Genomic DNA, 24,104 nt, shown 5'->3' with positions numbered 1-24,104 from the left:
GGAATCTGTCTTGGCTATGCCTGATGTTAAGGTTGCAACTCGGATTGCCTTTGAGACAATGTTTCTAGAGAAATATTTTCCTAAAACTATGAAAACCACAAATCATCTTCTATCACCTTCATGCTGACCCGGCTTGCAGAGCAGTAGCGCAAAAGAGGCGCAACTTTGCTCCTAGTGAGTTGCCATCATTGAAACCAAGATTGACAAGCTTCTAGCTGCCGGCTTCATTGAAGAGGTCTCTTACTCAGAGTGGCTGAGCAATGTTGTTCAATTGGAGAGAGTGTGTAGACTACATTGACCTTAACAAGGCGTCCCCAAAAGACAACTTTCTCTTGCCAAGAATTGATCAGCTCATAGATTCAACTTTTGACAATCAATTGCTAAGCTTCATGAACGCTTACTTCGACTACAATCAAATCATGATGCATGAAGACGATAAAGCAAAGACTTTTTCATAATTGAACGAGGCACATACTGCTACATAGTCTTGCCCTTTGGGTTGAAGAACACCGGAGCAACGTACCAGAGGCTTATGAACAAGATTTTCAAAGAGCAGATTGGCAAGTTTATGGAGGCCTACGTAGATAACATGCTAGTCAAAGCTCCCTGACGAGCAGATCACATCAAGAATCTTGTTGAAGCATCTAGACTACTCTAAAAGTACCAAATGAAGTTGAACCCGAGCTAATGCACATTTGGAGTCTCATCCAGCCAATTTTTGGGATACTTAGTCACCTAAAGAGGCATCGAAGCACATCCGAATCAAATCAAGGCCATCCTCAACATGAAGTCGCCTGCCACAACGAAGTAGATATAAATTCTAAAGGGTAGAGCAGTAGCTTTCAACATATTCCTTTCAAAATCCATCGACAAGTGCATGCCATTCTGTAAAGCTTGGAAGTGAGGACAAAGAGACAAGTGGGATGAAGAGTGCGAAGTAGCTTTCCAAAACTTGAAGACCTACCTCACTTCACCTCTCTTGCTCTCAAAACCTGTACCAGGCAAAGATTTGTTCATCTAACTAGCAGTATCTAACTTAGCAGTTAGCTCAGCTCTCATCCGAGAAGAGCTAGAGGCACAACATCAAGTACTCTACACGTCAAAAGCCCTCCTCGATGCAAAGACTCGTTATCCAAAAATGGAGAGGCTCATTTTGTTACTAGTAGTTTCTGTAAGAAAGTTATGTGGCAGTTGTTGCCTCAAATCCTAAGGGAGCTGGAGCAGGCGTCGTTATAATCACCCCGGACGAAACCTTGTTGGAGCAAGCCATCACACTAGACTTTTCAGGCTCAAACAACAAAGCATAATACAATTTATTGTTATCTAGCCTGCGCAGGGCAATTGAGCTGTCAATCAAGAGGTTATCCATGTACTAAAATTCCCAACTTATCACCAATCAAGCATTAGGGGAGTGCATGGCGAAGCACTTAAGGATGATCCAGTACCTAGATAAAGTCCAAAAGCTTTTGAAGGCATTTCCAAACTACACTATCCAACAAATTCCCCTAGCAGAAAACACACATGCAGATGCACTAGCAAGTCTAGGATCAGCGCTGGATACCGAGTTCAGACAGTCAATTTTCGTCGAGCACCTTGAGCCGGCAGACTTGATGCAGATCGATGAGGATCCCAGTCGGCAAGACCTCATGACTACTTGGTAAATGAAAATTTGTCAAGGGAGAAGTCTGAAGATATTACATGAAAGACAACAAGCTTGTTCAAAGGTTATATTTTGACCCTCATCTCACCTGCATCAAGTATCCACAAACTCTCGAAGTGCTCTGCAAAATCCATGACGACGAGTGCGACAACCATTATGGGGCCAGATCACTCATTCTAATGCCAATGATATAAGTCGGTACCTAGCCTTTCTTCTAAAGTGTACCATTCACAGAAAAGCTCGTAGCAATTCATGCAATGGGTCATTGACTTAGTGGGCCCCCATGCCGCCGGCAGCTGCAAAGAAAGACATGATGATCGTCTCTACCAAATACTTTACTAAATGGATCCAAGCCGAAGCTCTATCATTTACTAAAGAAGCCGACGTGGAGCGATTTGTCTAGAATAATATTATCTGCTAGTTCGGCTGCCCACAGTCGCTAGTCACTAACAACGGATCGTAGTTCATTGGCAAAGTATGGCATCAAAAAACACTTGTCAACTCCTAGATATCCACAAGGCAATGGCCAAGCGAAGAGATCTAACAAGGTCGTGTTGGATTGCCTAAAGAAAAGGCATCGAAGGAAAATGGGTCGATGAGCTACCTAGAGTCCTATAGGCTTATCGCACCACCAATAGAAGAACAACTGGTGAAACCCCATTTTCCTTCTCCTACGGAACTGAAGCAATTGTCCCCTTCATATCACTATTCCATCCATGAGCATTAAGATGGGCAGCCTGTATCAAAATTGTGAGTAGAGGAAGGTCAACCTAGACCTGCTCAAGGAAGAAAGACAAAGATCATTGATGTCCTATTACAACAAAAGAGCCAAAGTTAGACAATTCCAACCGGGAGACCTTGTGCTTAGAAAAGTCTTCATTACAGCATAAAGGTAAGGATCAAAGAAGATGAAGCCCAGTTGGGAAGGTCCTTACATGATCAGCCGAACTAAGGGCAGAGGAAGCTATACGCTAGATACCGTAAAGAGCAAGGAAGTTCTAAGACAGTGGAATGCCCATCACCTCTAGACGTATTACTTATGAAGCTCCTGAAGGGAATATTGTGGGAATGGTGTTGTGTAGAGATTTCTAAAAACTCTACAACCAAAATTTGAGAGTATAAATCACCTAGCATGCCATATCTAATATGAAATCAAAGTAAGAGAGGAAGCATTAAATAAACTAGGGATTCATGCAAGTCTCATTTAGTCCCAATCTTTATAAGTCTATGAAAGTGTGAACCAAAGACTCTCTAAATCCTATTTGAGAGAAAGATAATATGTTCATACCCTTAGAGCGAATCTTCAAACCAAGAATGGTGTTCAAGTAGAGGGAGTGGTCTCTTTGTTGTTGTCTCTCGATTTGATAGATTAAATGGGATGAGAGAATAAGCAGACAACAAGTGAAGAGTGGTGCTAGCACCCTCACTTGATTTGATAGATTGAAGGGGTTAGGAAGAGAGAGCTTGATGTTTTCTCTCTTCCAATTTCACCTACTTGAAAACTCTAGGATTATAGGATTCCATAGCTACACACTTATAGGATCAAAAATGTCACAAGAGTGACAAAGATGCCCCCAAACCCTAATGTAGCAACACCCCCCTTTGTGTGTCATCTTTTGCTATCTTGGTCTAACACATTAATCCTATCATGTGTCACATATATGCCTAAGTCTATATGGTCAAATCCCTTTTGAATTTCCAAGTCATCTGAGACTTTTAATTATAGTTTCATAACTTTAATTGAATAATTAAATTAATCTAATCAATTTTATTACTCTAGTGACTTGACTAATTCAATCACTCACTTGTCTAACGAGTGTTGGTCCCGGCATCCTTATTTGACCGTGCCAAGTGTCGGGTCAACCATTTGAACTTTGGCTTTTGACTTTTACATTGACTTTGACCAAGTCACAAAATCATTCATTCTCTTCATAATTTCCCAATCGATTCCTTTTCGGTGTGCGATCTTATAGGTTCTAATTAGTAAGGCAGTGGGTATGAATGATTCACTCTGAATCAAGTGTGAATTGTATCCCTCCATACAATTCTCCCTATTGGCGAAGGCTAATTATAATTAGTCCTTACAGGGCTTCCACAATCCATGAGTGACACCTAGCAGTATTTATGGCTACCCAAGCTAAAAAGAATTCATTTAGAGAACCTAGTCAGTTTGTGATTACAATGTCATTCGATCCTTCTCTAATTCAATACTCTATGTCATATTTTCGGATATGGTAAACTTGTGTCAAAATCCTTAATATGATATCTCTTGATTATATGATTCAATTTGATGAAATTGCAAATGTTCTTGTTTCAATTTCCATCCATCTGTTCTGACCAGAGGAATGAAGATAGATGTCAATACTGCCATAATGACTGAAGAAGATTGGAGATTGCCTATAATCAATTATTTGCAATATCCAACCCTTCCTTTTGAAAAGAAGATAAAAATCGTGGCCTTGAACTACCTTATGTGGGAAGGAGATTTCGTCCGAAAAAGCAAAGATGAATTACTCTTTAGATGTTTAGGGAAAGAAGAGTGCATGAAGGTCATGGGAGAGGTCCATGAAGGAATATGTGGAGCACATCAAGGTGGAAGGAAAATGTGTTGGTTTATTAGAAGGTATTGTTACTTCTGGCCTACCATGATGAAAGACTACATTGAATATTCCGAAGGATGATAGGCTTGCCAAAGACATGGACCAATCCAGTAAGCTCCCTCAGTTCCTATGAATACAGTCATCAAGCCATGGCCATTCTGAGGATGGGCGATGGACCTCATTGGCAAAATCTATCCAGACAGTAGCAAACAACATTGTTTCATCATAGTAGCTACGGATTATTTCACCAAATGGGTAGAAGCCAAGCCAGTCAAGTCCACCACATCTCAAGAGATCATTACCTTCATAGAATAGTAGATTATGCATAGGTTTGGCATACCAGAGTCAATCACAACTGATAGGGGAACATCTTTCATATCTAGAGAAATGCAGGATATGGCAGGCAAGCTCAAGATCAAGTTACTCCAATCCACTCCTTTCTATGCCCAGGCAAATGGACAGGCAGATGGCATGAAAAGTGTCAGAAACCTTGTGGGCCTACAGAACTTCGAAAAGAGGGGCAACTGGCATGACTCCATATGCGTTAGCCTATGGGCATGACGCAATTCTTCCCATGGAAATTAAAGTTCAGTCCATCAGAATTGCCCAGCAACATAATGTGGTTAGGAAAGACTATTCACAAGCAATGCTGCTAGAATAGGATTGGACACAAGCAGAATTGATACTCTCAACAAAATCTTAGCATGAAAGGAGGTTGTGCAAGAGCCTACAACAAGAGAGTTAAAAGTAAGAGTTTTGAGGAAGGAGAAATTTTCTGGAGAGTAGTTCTACCCATTGGATCGCATGTGGCTGGTCATGGAAAATGGTCATCCACATGCGAAGGTCCTTTCATAATTAAGCAAGTCCTTGGGTTGGGGGCATACAGGCTACAAGACCAAGATGAAGACATCCATGCTACACCAATCAGTGGCAAATGGTTGAAGAAGTCCTATCCAACTATGTGGGATTCACAGGCAGTACAAACAGATCCTAGAATAAAAGTAGAGAGGGATGGAACTTTTGATTGATAGTTTCAATCAAGTTTTGTAAATATTTATTTCTTGTTGTTTAGACTTTGGTTTTTCTTTGTTGTTCAAAAATTGAGTTCCGCAAAATAAATAGGACTTTTTATTTAAATATAGTCATTAATACATGACTATGTTTTATTACAAGAGCACTCCATGGTGGATGGAGGCCTCTGCAATCTTCAATGCAGGTTTTGAAGCTGAGACCATACTATGCACAAGGAAGGTAGCCTTAGTTTTTGCTCCCAGTCTAGCCCCAAGATTTTTCTGCCTCTCCCTCAATATGACCAACTGTTTCTGGAGGTCTTCAATGTGCTTCTCTAGCTTGTCATCAACAATCTTGTTCTCTTTATAATCAGCAACTAGAACATCCAGTTCTGCTTTCTGTTTTTGATAATCAACCAAGTTGGCTTCATGAGTAATCTTACAGAACTCAGAAGCGTTAAAAGAAGGCCTGAGATCTTCATAACGATTGTGAAGGTTGAGCACTCTCTTGCCAAACTCAAGTTGATCTCAAGGATAGGTCTGGGAGCCATGCTCTCCTTATGTAGCAGGCCCAGATCCTTCATCAACTGATCAATTGCTTCCTTATTCTCATCCAGCTCAGTTGATTGCCAGATCCTCACTCTGTCCACTACCTCATCCACTGCTTTGGACTTGGCTTGTCATGGAGTGGAGGCCAACTTCTCAAGTTTCTGCAGCTGAGCATCCAAGTGACTGTTGATGGTTGATGGTTGATGGTTCTTCTCTGCCAACTGACTATTATGGCATTGAGAAAAGGAAAATCTTTTTGAAAGATCTGCCACCCATTATTAAAAATTAATTAAAACCGCACTTCAACATTTTCTATAAATATGAGAGGATGTGAAACAGATCAGGGACGGCCAAAAAATAAGTCAAGACAAAAACTCTCAAACTCATATTGACAAAATTCAAAAAGATCGATTGATCTCAAAAAGAGTCTTCAAATACTGAAGCAATCAAAATTCTTTGATCCACAAGAAATAAATAAGCCAGAATTCAAATCTTTGATTTCATCACTCAGAGAAACAGTTTCTCTTTTTACAAATTTGGTTTAGCACAAAGCCAAGTCAAGCAGAGTCTGGGTTTTTACAAATATGAAAACCTGATCAACAAATTCATAGAAAACCTTGATCAAGCTAAACAGGTACTTCTGCCATCTTCAGACCAAAGAGTCCCCAATTCTGCTCATTCAAAAAGCCTTCTAGGGCCTGAAATAGATCAAAGCTCTGCCAAACTCAAACGTAGGTATCGATTTGCAGCTGAAACTCATCAGTTGAAGGTGCTGACGATTCAATCCAGCATGGACACATCCAATCCAGCCCAGTTCAGAGGCAATTACCCGGCATAAATCGAAGTCCAACATTCTGTTGTCTTTTTCGGACTCGGCATTTCTCTTTTTAAGTTCTATAATAGGCAATTCTGCATGAACAGTTTGTTCTCTTTTCATCTATTCTAGCCAGAACTACCAGTTTTGTATTGTGAAAAATTGTGAAGTCCTCACCAATCTGAGGCAAGAAAAGAATTTACTTGGGAGATATTCCTCACCCAAATTCACAATCGCTTATTTGGAATTAGTAACTTGGGGCGTAAGTTATCTATTTTTCATAAATTTGCTAGGATTTTTATTGCTAGTAGTGGCACGCTCATACACAAAAGGAAGTTCACTTGTTGACCAGACAATGGTTTTCAAGTCAATGGGGAACTTTACCCTACCATCACAGGATTAAATCAAAATGGGTGAACAGCAGTATAGTCGTGTGGTGCTTGAATCAAACTCCACGATGATTATTGGTATGGTGAGAGGGGAAGAAACAGTAGACATAGAAGTGGAGAGTATTATCTTTGGCATCAGGCAATTAACGCGAAGGTCGGAGCAAGTTTGTTTCTCGTTTACAACATAGACAGTCCTGAGAGCGTGCAAGTGGTGTCACTGCATAGGGCCACTGATTTTTAAAGGCCCCCAATTTTTTTAACGTATATGTCATATGTATATATATATATATTAATATTTTAAATAGTGTATATATAAAACTCGCGTAGGACACTTATTTAAGAACGGGTTTGGCAGCGTGGTTTTGCTGCACTATCACTTCTACTCATGGCGTGGGTTCCAGGACCGCCTGTCAATGATTACAATTTTTATGAGCTTTATGAGCTTTCCCTCTTTGGAATTGGAAGTTGTAAATTTCGGATTCACAGACAAGTCTTGTTTGTTTCTTTTTATGAGCTTTCCCTCTCTTTTTGGTGTGTAATGTAATGTTTCATCCTCCTCTCCTCTTCTTGCTGCTAGTATCATTTCTTCATTTCCTCTTCTGCAATCTAGCATCGAAGTCTTTGGACAATTCATGGGTTACATTCATAGCTTAAAAACTCACCTGAAATCTTACTAATAAAATCTACACAATCTATAAAATCACAATCAATCGAGTCTTAATCTCTATTAAGATAATTATCACCACAATAATTGTGTTCACTTGATGGTTTTTTTTTTTTTTTTGGTTGTAACAACAACAACAACCAAAAAAATGAAAGAACAGGGAAACACGTATATATTAGTAGTTTTATTTTTACCAAGTTGTAGTATACACTTTCTCTCATTCAAAACAAAAGAAATAAAAATAAAAATTCATGTCTTCTCCTTCTTAAACTCTTATTAAATTCATGTCTTCTCCTTCTTAAACTCTTATTTTCTAATGAGTAATAATCATTACCAATCTATCGCTTTGCCTCTTTTTTTAAATCCTTTAATTTTATTTTTTCCAATATACACTAATTCCTAATTCCTAAAAGACTAAAAAAAAAAAAGATATATCATAAAGGGCACTCAAAACCAAATAGTCAAATTGAAATCTCAATTTAAATTCAAGTATATATCTAAATTTCAATCTACATGACTTGTCTCATCATGCTGATTCTACATGACTTCACACACACACACACATATAATTATACTATATACAAGTCTTCATATAGTTATTGAGCACTGAATGGAAAACCTAGTCTTTATTACTGAACGTACTGGTATTTAAGTTTCTCAAATTGAAATGTCAAAATTTTTATAAATTTAATTTGTGATTTGCATGCTAATTGATGATTACTTTTTACTTAAAAAATAAAATTGTTGTATGTCCCGATGTAAGTTTTTGTTAGATTATGCGAGAGCCTCAGTTTAAGTTTCACATAGGAACCCCAAAATCTCAAGCCCAACTCTGATTTACCAAAGAGTGTGGTAATCGTGCTGCCCATAAGGTAGCAGCTTTTGTTACTAGAGAAAGGGGGTACTCAGAGTTGGGGCCTCATTAGTCCAGTGTGGCTGTTTAATTTGTTAGCCATTAATGCAAACGTTACTTTTCATATTTTAGTAAAATCTTCCACGTTTGGCAACAAAAAAAAAAAAAAAAAAGATATTTAATCATCACCTATTCTTAGAACTAATAACATAGATAAACCCCTTTTTATTTAATTTCTATAAACAAATCCCAAAAAAACTAAAAAATGACAGCCGACCTTATTAAATTTAATTTTGATTATTAAATTACTTTGATGCCCTATTGAGTGTTTTTGGTATTTTTATGAGGTTTTAGGGTTGGGCTTGTTTTAAGAAATTGATGGCAGTTTTATAATTTATAAGAAGTTAAAAGTCTTTTTGTTATATTATAAATGAGCTTTGGGTGTGTTTCTAAAATCCATTTCATATAGGTTTTTTAATAATTTGGGTGATATTGGGTATAATTATGAATCTCCCAAAAAAAAAGTAATAAAATTATTTGCACACTTTTCTCTCTTTTTTTTCTAAAGAACAACACATGGTTAAAACACCAGGCATTTGAGTTCTATGTAGGTACATATAGCATCTGATTCATTAATCCATTAGAAAAATAAAATAAAAAATATTATTCTTCTTCCCCTTGTCTTGGAATGAGAATAATTAGTTCTCAGCCGGTAAGAGAAAATTAGGAACAGTTGAGGATCTCTACATACACAATTGATTTCAAACAAATTTCAACAAATCCCATCGATCACACAATTTCCAAACAATGTTTTGCTTTTGTTCTTGAGATTTCAAGTTGACAACTCCTGCAAGTTTCATCCATCTTTCCTGAAGATCTTTATGCAACTTTGCATGTGTATAATTTCTGGGTGATGATTAATCCCAATCGTGATTCTTGATAGTTTTGGTGATTCCAGAATGTCCGAATAGACAACCCTTCGGCCCGATCCCAGTCATTTAATTTACTTTATTTTGTTTTTATTTTGTTTTCCAATAGTATTGTTATTTTCATTGTTATAACCATTTGAAATTTGATAATTTGCTTATAGTTTTGATCATGTTGTTTCATTCCAGATTCAGTCTGACTCCATTGATTTTGTTTGCATTAGATAAATATTAAAGTTCTTATCTTTTTTTTTTTGCCAGAAAATATTAAAGTGCTTACCAATGAAGGCATAAAAATAATGAATCTGGTTACTTGAGGTGCAAGTTCCATTTTTATTTATCTCTTTTGAGTGCTGGCAGATTTCGGGTAAATAGATAGGGATCAAATTGTTACATCCCTAAAATAAAAGGTAGAATAGACATCCTATGCGGACGCCCGCACTTTATATATATATATATATATATATATATATATGGTGTACTACATGATTGTTCATACACAGCCAATCCCTCTGCGTTTAGTCGGAAAAATGGAGAACAAGAAACTTGAGAAAAGGCCAACCACTAAAGGCAAATATATGACGAGTGAATACTCCAACTCTCTTGATTTAGGAAAGTAGCAGCCTTGCACTTCTGAGCTGCTAAAAGCAAAGATCAAGAACACAAACACCGACACAAACGCATGAATAAAGTCTTTAGGTCTGACGCGCAACTTCTTCAACTCCTGCTGAATGTCGTCGTTTTTATCAGTCTCGTGATTGTCATCGTTCAAAACAGAAAGACGACTGTATGTGGCGACGCCGTAGTATACTTTGCCTTCCCATGGCAGGCTATCAGTGAAGGATGACACAAAACATATGACAGAACAAACTAGTATGACAATTGCCACAAGGTACTGGTTGAACGTGTGGCATCGGCCGTTGTAGGAAATAGAAGGTGTGAGGGCTTGGAAGGCAAGAACTGTGCCAGTGGGTAAAAGGTTTGCAAGGCTTCCTGCAGTGCTTAGTTTTTGGTTCTTATTAATCTTCATTTTATCAACAGCTGGGTTTGACTGTGTAACAATGGCATTCAGTTGCTGTTTCTGATCATCAGATGGTGCAGGGAGATCATGGTTTTGGTTTTCTGGCTTTGGTGGTGGTGGTGGGTTTGGTGGTGGTGTTAAGGAGTTTATGTGTAGCAAAATTGGCTTACCTACCTTGAGGTTTAAGATACCTTCATGATGTGGTGGCGCTGTTGATGATTGTCCAATTTGCAGCACCAACTGTTCAAGATTTGTTGCCATGGGGTTTGCTGGTGGCGGTGTTGATGATGAATTTGCTAGTTCTGAACCCAGCTCCGTGCTCGAGGAGCGCTGAAGGTGCGGCTGTGATGGATGTATCTGCAGAACAAGAGGATGATCAGCCATGGGTTGGGTTTAATGGGTTTAATTGCTATTGGATGTATTTGTATAGATTAATTGATGGATTTGGAGAATTGCATGTGAATGAATTGTGTGGGATATGATTTTAAGTTACACGTTGTATATAAGTATATATATAGAGGCTACATAAAGCAAATTGATTGTGTGAGAGAGAGAGAGAGAGAGAGAGAGAGAGAGAGAGGGGGAGGGAATATTGTATGAGAACTTTTTTTTTTCTTTCTAATTTCCATAATTTGTTTTGTTAAATATATATATATATATATATATTCTGCCACAAAAGACTATTTATTTGGTTCATGTGATATATCATTATACAAAAAAAGCTTGAGAAATTCGAATGCATATCTCTTAGCTAGTGGCAATGTTATGCTCAGTTCACTGTAATTTATTCCCACCTCAGAAAAGAAGCAAATTTCCCACTCGGAGAAGTATCAACAGTTATAAAATTGGCATAAAGTTCATGAGAAAGTGAAAATTATATCAACCGTATCTTATACTTTTCTAAGTCCATGTGATCTCAAGGTTACTATAGACTCTAGTTAAAGTATAGAGTATAGGCCATTCAATGTGGCGATGCACTAATGGGATTCACTTATGGGATTCACTAATTGGACCTCAAAAGCATAAAGTATAGAGAATAGAATTTTCAATCAATATTAGTTTAATCAAATCGTATGCTTGGTAATCAAATCTGCACAACGATTGGACAAGAATTTATCCCACCATAATCCTATCAAGTGCATTTTTTTGTAGCTAAACTAATCCTTACAAAAAAAAAATTTGGGATAATTCAACTACTTTGACCTTATATATGGTCACAAACCAAAGAGTTGGCGCTAAGGTTGTAATTTGGGGAACCCAGCGCCATGGCCCTAACTAGTGTAGAGACTCAAGGGCCAGCGTTAGGAACCAACCCCGTAGTTTGGGACCCAAACAATGGACATGGACTTTGACAAGCCCAGATTCGATGACCTAGTCACAAAATTCGACTCACAACACTTAGGATCTCAGCATCTAAGACCAGGATTCCTAACCCAGGTGCTCGGTATCCAGACTTTTGGCCTAGAACGCCTATGGCGCTTGAGAGCAAGGCCCAAGTAATTGTACGAAAAAGCAGTCAATTAATTGTATAAAGGAGGCCCAAAAATTGTAAGCTCTCCCCAAAGGAAAATATAAAACTATAAAGGACATGACAGGCTCAATATCACCCAAAAAGGACATGAGGTGAACATATATTTTTCAGGTTTTCTTGGATTTGCTTAGTGGTTCCTTATTCCTTGGACTTGTTGTTGGGTTTTCTTGGATCGTGTAATGTTATGGTAATGGGTTTCAGTGGAGATCGATGGAAGGCTATGTTTTATATATATTTTAAGTTTTAACAGTTTGGGTACAAAATTTGATTGAAGTACTAAATTGCCACAAATAAAAGTTTGGGTACAAACGTCAAAGTTCAGCATCAAAATAAAAACCAACATTTTTTTTAATGAAAATAAAATAAAACAAAAGGTAAATCTTTCTTCTTCTTTTTTTTTTTTTTTTTTGCTTTTGATCACAAATCACTAGGGAATGCCCTCCAGCACACCCATTCTTTATACCGCACTGCTACCATTTCGGTACCAAAATGATACAACTAAAATGAACTAATTCAATATTCAACACCAAAATAAGTGATGCTTAAGTTACAAATTCAAAGATTCAACATTTTTAATATCCATCAACATTTTCAATATTCAATATCCATTAACATATTCAATATCCAAATCCTAATCAACATATTCAATATCCAAATCAACCAAATCAATATTTATCCATCAACATATTCATCAAATCCAAATGGTTAAAACTCATGCATTATGGCTTACAAACCAAAAGAGTTAAACTTATGCCTTATGGCTTACAAAAATACAAACACAATCCAAACATAAATGACAAAAGCGTTTGAGAAATTGAAAGGCAAGCGAGAGACAGAGAGCGAGAGAATGAAAAAAATTATATTTCAATAGAGTACTATTCGCATGATACCGCTACCATACCATACTCGATCAATATCTATCGGTACCAAATGAAACATCACCCCTACAAATCACAAATGCCCTCCAGCACACCCATTCTTTATGCACTGCTAGGAATAATGATCAGCACACCCATGAATCTTCCACAACCTCTCAAGGCACCCATGCATGATGCATGGACCTCAGCATCAGCACTGCAGCTGTTACAATACATACTTTCAAGTTCTGCAACTTTCTTCTTTTACAAAATTTATCATTATAGAGAATCTTAATTTCAATCTATCTCCTATTGATAATTAAAAAATCATAAAAATTGTAATATAAAAATAACTTGAATAGCGAAAGACCAATTATCGTCCACCATCATAAGGCTCAATCATTTCGATTTTGCATGCTCTTGTCATCCTCTGCACTGATAATAATACGACTAGAACCAGCATCATCACCTTCACCTCTAACATCCACAACATAAGCTTTTGAAGGTGAACCAAGCGAGCAGTCAGTTTCTTTGGGAGATGGAGAAAAATAGCCTTTCCTTCTGGATGCTTTTCCATGCTTCGCATTATCCCCTCGAGCTCGGCGGCTACTTCTTTCATACAAGGCCTTTCCTCCCCTCTAACCTTCAAACATCTTTTCGCCAGATAGCTTACTTTTTCTGCTGTCTCAAAATTCCCCACGTTGATTATTTCACCATCAAGAATTTGAACTAAGTGACCTCGTTCCATTGAGCGAAGAAAGAAATTTGCTAGGTTTCTGTCTACGGCAGACCTTTCAAAACACACTGCCTTTTGACTTGTTAGAAGCTCCAATAGGACAACTCCAAAGCTGTAGACATCGCTCTTTTCTGTTAGCGTTGCTGATTGAATGTATTCAGGATCTAAGTATCCGAGTGTCCCTTGCACTGAAGTTGATATTTGATCGTGATCTTCGTCAACCAATCGTGAACCGCTGAAATCTGCAACTTTTGCTGTGTAACTTTTATCCAATAATATATTTATTGTCTTCAAATCTCGGTGTATGATTGACATGGAGTGCAAGTACGCTAATGCTCCTGCAGTTTCTGCTGCTATCTTCATTCTTAATTCAAATGAGAGTCCGGATCCTATGCCTTCTTTGTGAATTTGCTGATAGAGAGTCCCTTTGTCCAGGAACTCATAAACCATTAAACTCATTTTTGCCTCAAAACAACAACCTAAAAGCTTGACGATGTTTCTGTGGTTGATCTGAGAAAGAATAAGAGCCTCATTAACGGAGTTAACGCTAGTGGATGGCGCATGAATAATCATGGACTTTTTTATGGCAACAACTTTTTTATCTGGTAGTAACCCTTTGTAAACTATTCCACAGGCTCCTTCACCAACCCTTGTACTTTCATGGTAATTTTTCGTGGCCTTCTTAAGTTCTTGTGCAGTAAAGATTGTGTGCGATCCCTCAACATATGGTGGTGTTGTCTCAACCAATGTTGGTGTTGTATCAACAGGTCCTAGATGAAGATCGACCAATTTTTCTTTGAGTTTTCCGTACTTTTTGATGAAATGCACCCCGAATTTAAAGACAACACTCTTCATATCACTGGCCATTAGAATAAGGGCTTCAACATCACCAATTACCCTAGCAGACTCTGTTGCTGTAGGTAACGTCTGAGGAAAAGAGGTCGAGAACGGCCAAGCTAGAAGATTTTCTCCACATAATTCTCTTGCACCTTGCAGCGAAATGGAACCGCCTTTCTTTTCAATGGCTACATGTCCTTCTACAATGAAGATCATCATTTTAAGGGGTTCGCCCTCTCGAAGAATGAGATTGTTTTTAGAATACTTCATGGGCTTGAGATGCTGACAAATTGCTTTTAACACTTGTTCATCCATGTTTTGAAGTACTCGCACCTACGATTAATGAATGTGATTAATTAATTGCTTTGAAGAATTGAAGTGCTCTTGTTATATATGATCATGCTACAACTATAGTCAAGGGTTTGGACAAACTTACCTTCTTCAACCTAGTCAACGGCATACAACTTTTGATCTGGTTTTCAAGATCCAAGGGAAGAGTAGGAAGGAAATTATCCAAGTCAACATTCCTGTTTTCTTCAAATTCTTGTTCTACCTTTTCCATGATCTGCAACTTTATATCCTTCTGCGACCTCCGAGGGATGCCATTTTTAGGCAACCATAATTCTAGCTCTTGACCTTTCGCTTCCATTTTCCGTTTTATTTTCATCTTGTGTCTATGCACCTGTATTCTTGTAGTGTCCAAGGACAAATATGTCTATTCCACAACAAGCAAGTGAGAGTTATATTCTAATTAAAGTATAATACAATGATCAATCATATGCATTGATCATTGTGAGTTACGAAACATATTCAAATAAAAAATTCAGCGAAAATATACATTATATATATATAGACACCATTAAATGAGACAATAAAAAATCATTACATAAGCAAATTGACCCAAAAAAAAGAAGAAGAAACAATCGTCAAGCTTGGCTGTATCCATGGTGAAGGCAAAAAAAAGAAAAGAATAGAAGAATACACAGTAAATATTCCTTGGCCGTATCCATGGTGAAGGCAAGCTGTCCTTGGAAATATGTGGGTGCATCGAGAGAATGTTGGGAGTGATGTTGGTTGGAACTTGGGTGTGTTTAGTAGTTTCTTGAGTGAATTATTGTTTTGTATGATAAAAAACAAATTTATGAATAAAGTTAAAACCACATGGACATAATTGAAAAAGAAAAAAAAAACCCAAAGCTACAGGATCAAAATGGCATCAAGAAATTTATATATATATATATATATAATTAAATGGGGCACCAACCTGCAAATTTCCAATGAGATATATAAATAGTAGCAAGCCAGTTATAGAAATAAAAACCACAAAGAGGTTTTCCCAAGTCCTAGTACTGGGTTGGAGATTAGATCCAAGAGAACTGCAAAAATAAATGGAGCAATATAAGATGCAAGTATAAAGTTACAAATTCAATATGCTTAAGTGAAAAATACCACCAACATGGTCTAGTCCAGTGGAAAAATGTCTTGATTTGCAAACTAGTGGTCTCAGGTTTGAAGTCCTATGGCACCTTGTTATTGTGTGTGTGTGTGTGTGTGTGTGTGTGAAACCTTAGCTTAGACTATTGCTTGTACTAAAGAAAATGTAAGAAAATACAACAAACTTTTTTATGTTCAAAGTAGGGGTGGGCAGGGTCTGGTTCTCACCCCAAATCGGAATCGAAACTGATATTATTCATCCGGTTCGGTTTGGTTTGTTTTTGACGAAAACATTATTTGTTCTGATGTGGTTCAGTTTGCTCATAAGTCGGTTCATTTTTCGATTTTGAACCAGAATCTTTTGTTTTGAATTTTGAATTTCTTTTTTTCACAAAACCACACTAAAATGTTATTTTTTTGGCTTAAAAATTCACAAATAGCCCAATTTCATGTAAAGGGATGTGATTGGGACTAGAAAAGAGAGGTGATTTGGAGTTAGACTTGGGGAAAAATTAGTTTTTTTTTTTGTTTTGTTGAAATCAGTGCATTAATAAACCCAAAAGGGCAAGAAATACACAACTAGAACAACAAGAGAAACAAATACCAAAGGGGGGAGAATCCACTAGAACCAAGCTCTGAACTAGCTAAAGGATCAGAACCCCTAACGAAAATGAAAACTAAATAAAAACAGGGGCACTAAAGTGTCCCGATACAAAAGTGACAAAAAGAAAAAACCGAGCACACAGTGCTGCCACCACCGCCACGAGGACCGATAACGAACCACCATGGCCACATACGAGGATAGTCAACCTCCACATAGAGGTAAAGGGCCCTAAAAAACCAAAAAAAACTTACATGCAACAAGGATGTCACAGTGGCGGAATCTCAAACCTATCACACATTACCATATCGAGTTAAAATACATGGCTATAGGTGATTGGTTTGGGATAACGCCACGGTGGTACCCCAATATAAGTAATTTTGTTCTTAAAAAAACGAAAGCTGTATGCCGGGAAATAAATTCAAAAGAAAAAGCCAGTGATTAGAAAATCTCAATCCATTTAGGTGGCAAGTGACAATAATAAATGTGTCGTGGTACGTGTTTGTTAGGACCGTATCACATATAAGTTGGTCACAAGATAACAAAGAAAAAAAAACAAAAGACAAGGAACAAGAATAAACAAGACCGAGAAAATGACAACCACTTTTGAAAAAATTTAAAGTTGCATATCTAACAAAATACGCAATAAATATGGAATAGTTGAAAAAAAAAAAGTTTAGAATAACTTAATAAAGTAAATAATTTGCTCAAGTCTTTCTATGGGTTTTTTTTTTTTGGGTCGAAATCTTTCTTTGGACATCAAAAGAATAAAGTTTAATATAAACTCTAACGAACTCTTAAAATTTTTTTATAAAAAAAAAAAAAAAAAAGGAAAAAAAAAAAGACATGACCTCAGGAATCTAGGTCCAATCTTGGCCCCCCTTTAGGGGTGGTGCCCTCCTTTCCTATTACTCTCCTCCCCGTCCCTCCCCTCTTTCTTCAGGTTGCTTACTAGTTTTTTCCCTGGATTTTCTGCTTGATTGCATTGGTGATTTCGTTGACAGCTCTTGTGGTTTTGTTATTTTTGGAACCTTCAGTGACGACGAAATAGCAGTGCACTAGTGGTTTTGAGATATATGAGGTAGATGAGTGACTTTTACTCACATGTTGTTTGTTGACAGTTTCTTGAATTGTAATCAACGCTTTGTGAGTTGGGTGTTCGTTTCTAGTCTCGTCTCTACTTGTGAGAGTTTAAGAGTTGTAGTTGTATAGTTTTAGGCATGACAATTCATGCATGGCTTTTTCAGGCTTGGGGCTTTTATGCCGAAAGTTCTTTGGCCTTATATGGCTATTAGTGGAAATACAATTTGTGTGCTTGATATTTCATGTGTGTTTCTATGAATATAGATTAACCATGTGTGGTTATTATGCTTCTATCTTTGTATTAACCTTTTGTGGATATTTGTACTAGCCCTTGTGGCTTATGATTTTTATGCTTAATTTATGAGTACAATTATCAATTTTCTCTTCAAACAAGAAATTTTAATTGTTGTTTTTCCATTCGTGTTTATTTAATTTAAATCTCACTTTATCCTTGTATTTTATGTTGTGTTTCTAAACTCTATGATTTTACTCTGTCTCATTTTTCCCTATTTTTTCAATTCTGTCATTTTGCCCCATGCTTTTACTCTATATGTTTCATTTAAACTCTTACTATAAGTTAAAGTGAAATAGGTCAACAACTAAATGACAAGACCAGCCTCAAATTCCTCGAAACTCATGATGAATCCTGTGGTATTTCTGACATCAAGCTGATGCCGGCACACTTACTAACAATATATCCTCTTTTCCAAATCAAAGAACAGAGGGACGAGACTTTCTGCCGAAATTTCGGCAGAGTCTCCTTTGAAAAACGAACATTTACCAAATTTGTTTCACCTGTAAATATCTTAGTTTAAGAAATCAACTGCCAGCACACACAATGCAATAACACACAATTTGCAGAATAGGCTTCTATCCTTCAAATAATTCAAAGCAAAACCACCAGCAATCTCTTAAGTCAAATAATACATTAACAATGCAATTAATGGACCCAAACAATTTTACAAATACCCACTATAATCAACATAAAATAACTTCCCAAATTTTCACCATGTGATGTTTACCATCCAAACACAATCGCAAGTAGCTTAAAGAGTAGGGCCCAAATCGTACATCAATCCAAGACAGGTATCATACCTATCTTAACCATAAACACCTTTCAACAACATCCACTTAGTCAAACGGGAATATGAATAATCATTTCAATCACGCCTCGGTTTCAATCGAGCTTCGGGACCATCGACAAAATCAAAACCCAACCCCTCATAAACATAAGAAGAAAGACTAGATCCAAATGACCAAATTAAAGTTTCAGAAATAAACTTTAGTTCGCAGCTGCACCTAGGTAAGACCCCAGACTACCTACATACCTCTTTGTGAGGGATCAAGATACACGTAGTTCTTACTACAAAAAATCACGGTTCAGTGAACATACAATCATTTTCAGTAATACTAATAAGTTAATTCTAGAATTATCTTTTCCCTTTAATTTAAATCACATCATACCAAACATAATCTTTTTAAACATTAATCTTTTCCCGATATAGTATAATAATCCCTTTTTTCTCTCTCTGTTACTTTACTACACACCAGAGAGTCCAATGCCACACCTAGTAAAGTAACAGTAACCAAGTGTAGGGATCCTTTACCACACGCCGGAAAATCCAACACTACTTGTGGTAAAGTAACCAGTGTCCCAATCAGCACACACGCCAAAAAATCCAATGCCACATGTGGCCCAACCAAACCATGTTCTATGCATGCAAACTGCTTTATCACATGCCGGATAATCCAACGCCACGTGTGGGTACCATAACCAAGGAAGGGTACTTAGCATGGTGTAATCTCATATTCACATAACCAAACAATAAAGTACCCCCATCTTATATTAATCTCTTGCTCAGTTATTTAATCATAAAGTGAATAACAATTCCTCAACACATATAATCCATATTCAAATTAATTATAAGCCTCATTAACCGAAATACCCATTACCAAACCTAAGTAAACCATTTCAATTTTATTAATATTCAAAACACTACTCAAATACTTAGGAATAAACAATCTTTGAAAATCTCTTAAGATAAGATAATAAAATTCAAAACACCGTATCTTACACAAAGTCACATAATCCTTTATAAATAATATTAATGGCACTAATAATAATAGTAATAATAATAATAATGATGATAATAATATTAATAATAAAAAAATATAAACGGGAAGTCTCGTGTCACATGATACAGGCCGAGATTGAACCGATAGCCTGTTTTTATAACCTCATATTTATATATATATATATATTATATAAAAATAATATTCCCTTCCTTAATTCAATTTTCCCAAATATTTATTCCTAGTATAGAAAATAAACTCTCAAGCCTATATTCCATAAAGGCCCAAAATAATTCAAATAGTAATCAAAACTTGTTTACACTTAACTTCCATAAAACTATATTCCATAATTAAAACAATAGACTTTCGTAAATAACCCAATATCACCCAATCCATGTACTCTAATAATAAACATAATAATATTAACTAATGATAAATAATAACCTTTAGAGATCCCATATCCTCATTAACCCATATTAAATCAATTTTCACTCCAAAACTCATTACACAAGAAATTCCATATTAGAAGAACGAAGTACACTTAAAAACAAACATCCATTTACTTGCTAATAATCATAGCCGAGACCTAAGACTTGCTTTCATAATCCATCGATCAAGTATCTCATACTCATCCATTCCATAACTTCAGTTATCAAACTAATAATCCAAGAATTTCATACGATATTATAAAGCAATCACAAAATCCCAACATAGTCAACATAACTCAAATAACAGTCAAGACTCGTTAATAAGGTCGTTCTAGTACTCCTAGAATGGTGAAACTACCTCGAAAGACTCATGATCAACTGAGAAACTTGGTCAACTGGGCCAGCAGGGTTCAATAAGGTCTACTATTCCCGTCCTTTAAGTTTGGTTCGAATTGAACTGTTGGATCGATCGCGATCGCATTATTGGACGGTTATCGTTTAACGCAACTTTAAGTCATTGAATCGGAGCATCCGGTCTCCGATTCACAATCCGCAAATTCCTACACGATCTTAGAGATGCCTAGATCAACATATTTTAAATTGGAGTCAATCAAAGGTCAGAACATATTGAACCCGAATAATGCCTAATATGCGATATCTGATCGACAGTCAAACAATAACCAAATTAAAATTCGAGCATACCGTTGTGCTCGGGACGACATGTGGATCATTTTAGGACCCCAAACACTAGCCACGAAGTGGCCCACGAGCGCGTGTATGGGTGTCCAAAGCAATTCTGGCAGTTGGAAAAATCTCCAAATCGCCGGTCAAAACCTATACCTACATGATCATAGCAAAGAATGGAGCAACTTTTGTTCTTGGACCAACCCCAACAAGTGGCCGGAATCGAGAGCCCGAAAGCCGGCCAGATTTCAAGCGATAAATTGACAACCAAAATGCAGAAATTGATCCTAAGTAACCCAACCATCAACTAGAACACATTGAGAGAATGAAAAAGCATATCTAGATCGAAGAATTGGTAGCCGGAATCGTCCGAATGAGCTCCGGAAATTATGGGTTGAAACCGGCCTTTTTCTTGCTTTTTCCGACTACGACTGAGGGGTGGGGCTGGTAGAGGAGGCTAGCGGTCCTTTTGGGACAGTCCTCGCGCGAGTGGTGGCCGAAGGTAGCAGCAACTAAGAGAAAATCGCCGCTGCGATATAGTCAGGGGGGGTGTTGTTGCACACACGGGCGGAGAGAGAGAGATGAGGGGAAATCTGATATTAATAAACCCATTTTGAAATATTTACAGTTTTGCCACTATGTTTCTTTTGATCGTAATTTCTTCGTTACAACTTCGATTTGAGCTCACTACATGTCTACGGACTCATCTCGGCATGATCTATACAATAGTACCATTCCTTTCCCCAAAATCCTTCCGAATTAAAAAGTGACAAAAATACCCCTACCCCCGAGAGCAAAATTGTAATTTCATAATTAAATAAATTAAATAATTTAAATAGTCAATAAAATTAGGGCTGGGGTGTTACACTAAATTACTGAAATATCCTTAACTTCTCTATATTATGAAACTTATTCTACTTTAGAAGGGCTAACATTTAATCCTTTTTAGTTGACAAAGAAAGTTATGTTAAAAAATAGTGTGGCTGATGTCTTTCATATGCACTGTGATTAATGTTTTAAGGGCATACAATATTCTTCATCTATTTAATATTAAACCTCGTCCATCCTGAATTTTGAATATGTTTTTGTTCATATATTGCAAGTAATATTTGAGATGTAAGATAAAAGTACAAACCTCAAATTTCGTAGGCCCCAACAAAAGCAGTTCGAGAACTTTTGTAGAAAATTTGTTGATGACGGCACACCAGACTGAAGGATGCTAAGAAATATCCCAAAATCGAAGATCGTTGCATTTGGTGAACTTATAGGACACAAATCATCTTTGAATGTTTGGTAATGACAACCAAAAGTATTAGGGTCACACCCATTTTCATTTTGACATGCATATTGCCAACAGGCTGTCATTCGTTGAATAGCAAAAAAGTACCATATGGCTCCAAGTATCTGAACAATAATCAATAATTTAGTTAACTTGATCGAACTTGCTTGTAATACTTAATTTGTTTAACGCTTACTTCATGGAGTTAAAATAAATCATAATAAGATTGAAACTTACATGACTAGCAAGGATGTACATAAAGAAATTAAGTACACCTTTAACCCATATTGGAGTCTCCCTCTTGGGAGACATTTTTGGTACCTCACACGATAGGTAGATGCGAATAACCCGCGGTATATATTGCATCAGAACAAAAAAGTTCATAATAAACTTGCTTGTCTCCGAGGATCTTGAAGCCGCCATTCTTGAAAAGAAATTGAGGAGTAAAACCTGAACACAATACAATTTTATGCCAATAATTAAGTTGAATATTATATATGGTGAGAGAAGATATTGAAACAGGATTTGATGCTTTTTATATCATACTTCACATTATTGACTCTAATACAGGTATGTCCCACATACATATGGTAGAGACTCCCTGAGTCAGTAAATGTGGTGTGAATAATATCACTGGTAAAGGCATAAGGAAGCTATTACCTCCAGGAAGGACTTGTCTTACCTGTGGAAGGGGAAGAATAGCTAAAATGTCAATTAAGATGTATGACTGCCAAATCTTCTTAGCTAGCGTCGGCAAAAAAGTGTTCCCTAAGAATTCTGATTTGGAGATGTGATGAAGTTCAATGGTTAAACTTGAACAGATCTTATATGTATAAACCTCAATAATGATGTCCATAATATAAAAGATATCTGTCACAGATCTTAATGTAAGAGCTGCTATCTTCAAGTTTTGGTCCAATCTCAGACAATTCATGTCCTGATTGATGATGGGAATGTAGAGGAACAAAGGATCCAGTGCAACAGCAAACACACATGATGTTGCAAAAATCTGCTTCCACTTTGCAAACATCTTCTTCTTCCACTCAAGAATTTTCACCTTCATATTTGGCCATTTTTCTTTTGATATCTGCCATTCTTCGACGGAAGATTCTCCACTACTTGTAGTATCTGAATATGAGCATGATTTTAAATCTGAGTCTGAATCTGAATCACTGGAAAATACACACGAAACATGAGTATAAAATTTCACCCTATCAGATAGAAAGAATTAAAGAAGAGTTACTATGTATTGACTTCAAAGTTAAAAGAAACCAAACCGTTCAGCTTTCTCTTCCGGCTTCTCCACAACCACAGTTACATCGGGGTTCGGCATAACTCTAACTTCTGTGGATACAATTTATATGAATAACAGAAATTGGGAGGCTTTCTATACAAGGTGAAGAGGGTTTTTGGACAAGGCTGAGAGTGGCAAAAATTGATCTGGCTAGCTATAACACTCAGTTGGTGGGTGGAAAAATTGTTGTAATAAAAAGAAATTTTTAATTGGAAAAAAAAAATGTTTGAGTTGTGACTTGACTCACACGAAAAGAAAATAAATGAAGTTAGTCTATGTAGAGTTGTTCGTCTTGTTGTTCCCAAGTCATTTTCTAATATGTTTGTTCTTTTATTATATTTTGAGAGGCCATCATTCAATATGAAAGCGTGTGGAATTAAAATTCATATCGGGTCAACATAGTGACTTGACATAAAGCTTGAATATAATGGAGGCTTAAATTATCTATAGAAAAAAGCTAAAAACAAATCATGCTTTCCACATTCGATGTACACATAGAAAACCTACTTAGATCTCTATCAAATATTTTTTTTTAATCAAACTGATGAACAGTAAAAAAAAATCGTAAAATGTAGAATATATTGCTATTGAACCTATTGAGCGGGTAAGCAGACAGCGCGTCTTCCTCCCGCATTTATTACCCAACTTCCAATTTCCTATCCTCCAGCACTAAACCACGTAGACTTCTTGTGATGTCGTCTTACTCCAGCACTTATTACCCAACCTCCAATTTCCTATCTTCCGTCACTTAGTCAAAGACTTCACTACTACAAAAATTAAA

General features: G+C 36.8%; 1 protein-coding gene across 1 annotated transcript; it reads right to left on the bottom strand.

The window, feature by feature from the left end:
* Nucleotides 1-13,032: 13,032 nt before the first annotated feature.
* Nucleotides 13,033-23,582, bottom strand: LOC103322391 (cyclic nucleotide-gated ion channel 1-like). The gene is given in 8 exon segments (XM_089047104.1): nt 13,033-13,424; nt 13,427-14,780; nt 14,884-15,162; nt 15,712-15,823; nt 21,886-22,154; nt 22,267-22,479; nt 22,712-23,201; nt 23,307-23,582. Coding segments are annotated over 8 exon segments (2,928 nt in total). The 5' UTR covers nt 23,363-23,582; the 3' UTR covers nt 13,033-13,269.
* Between the last annotated feature and the right edge of the window lie 522 nt (nt 23,583-24,104).

The sequence above is a fragment of the Prunus mume genome, linkage group LG2, assembly GCF_029339155.1.
Source record: "Prunus mume cultivar Tortuosa linkage group LG2, ASM2933915v1, whole genome shotgun sequence".
NCBI lineage: Eukaryota > Viridiplantae > Streptophyta > Magnoliopsida > Rosales > Rosaceae > Prunus > Prunus mume.
This window is presented reverse-complemented; position numbering and strand designations above follow the sequence as displayed.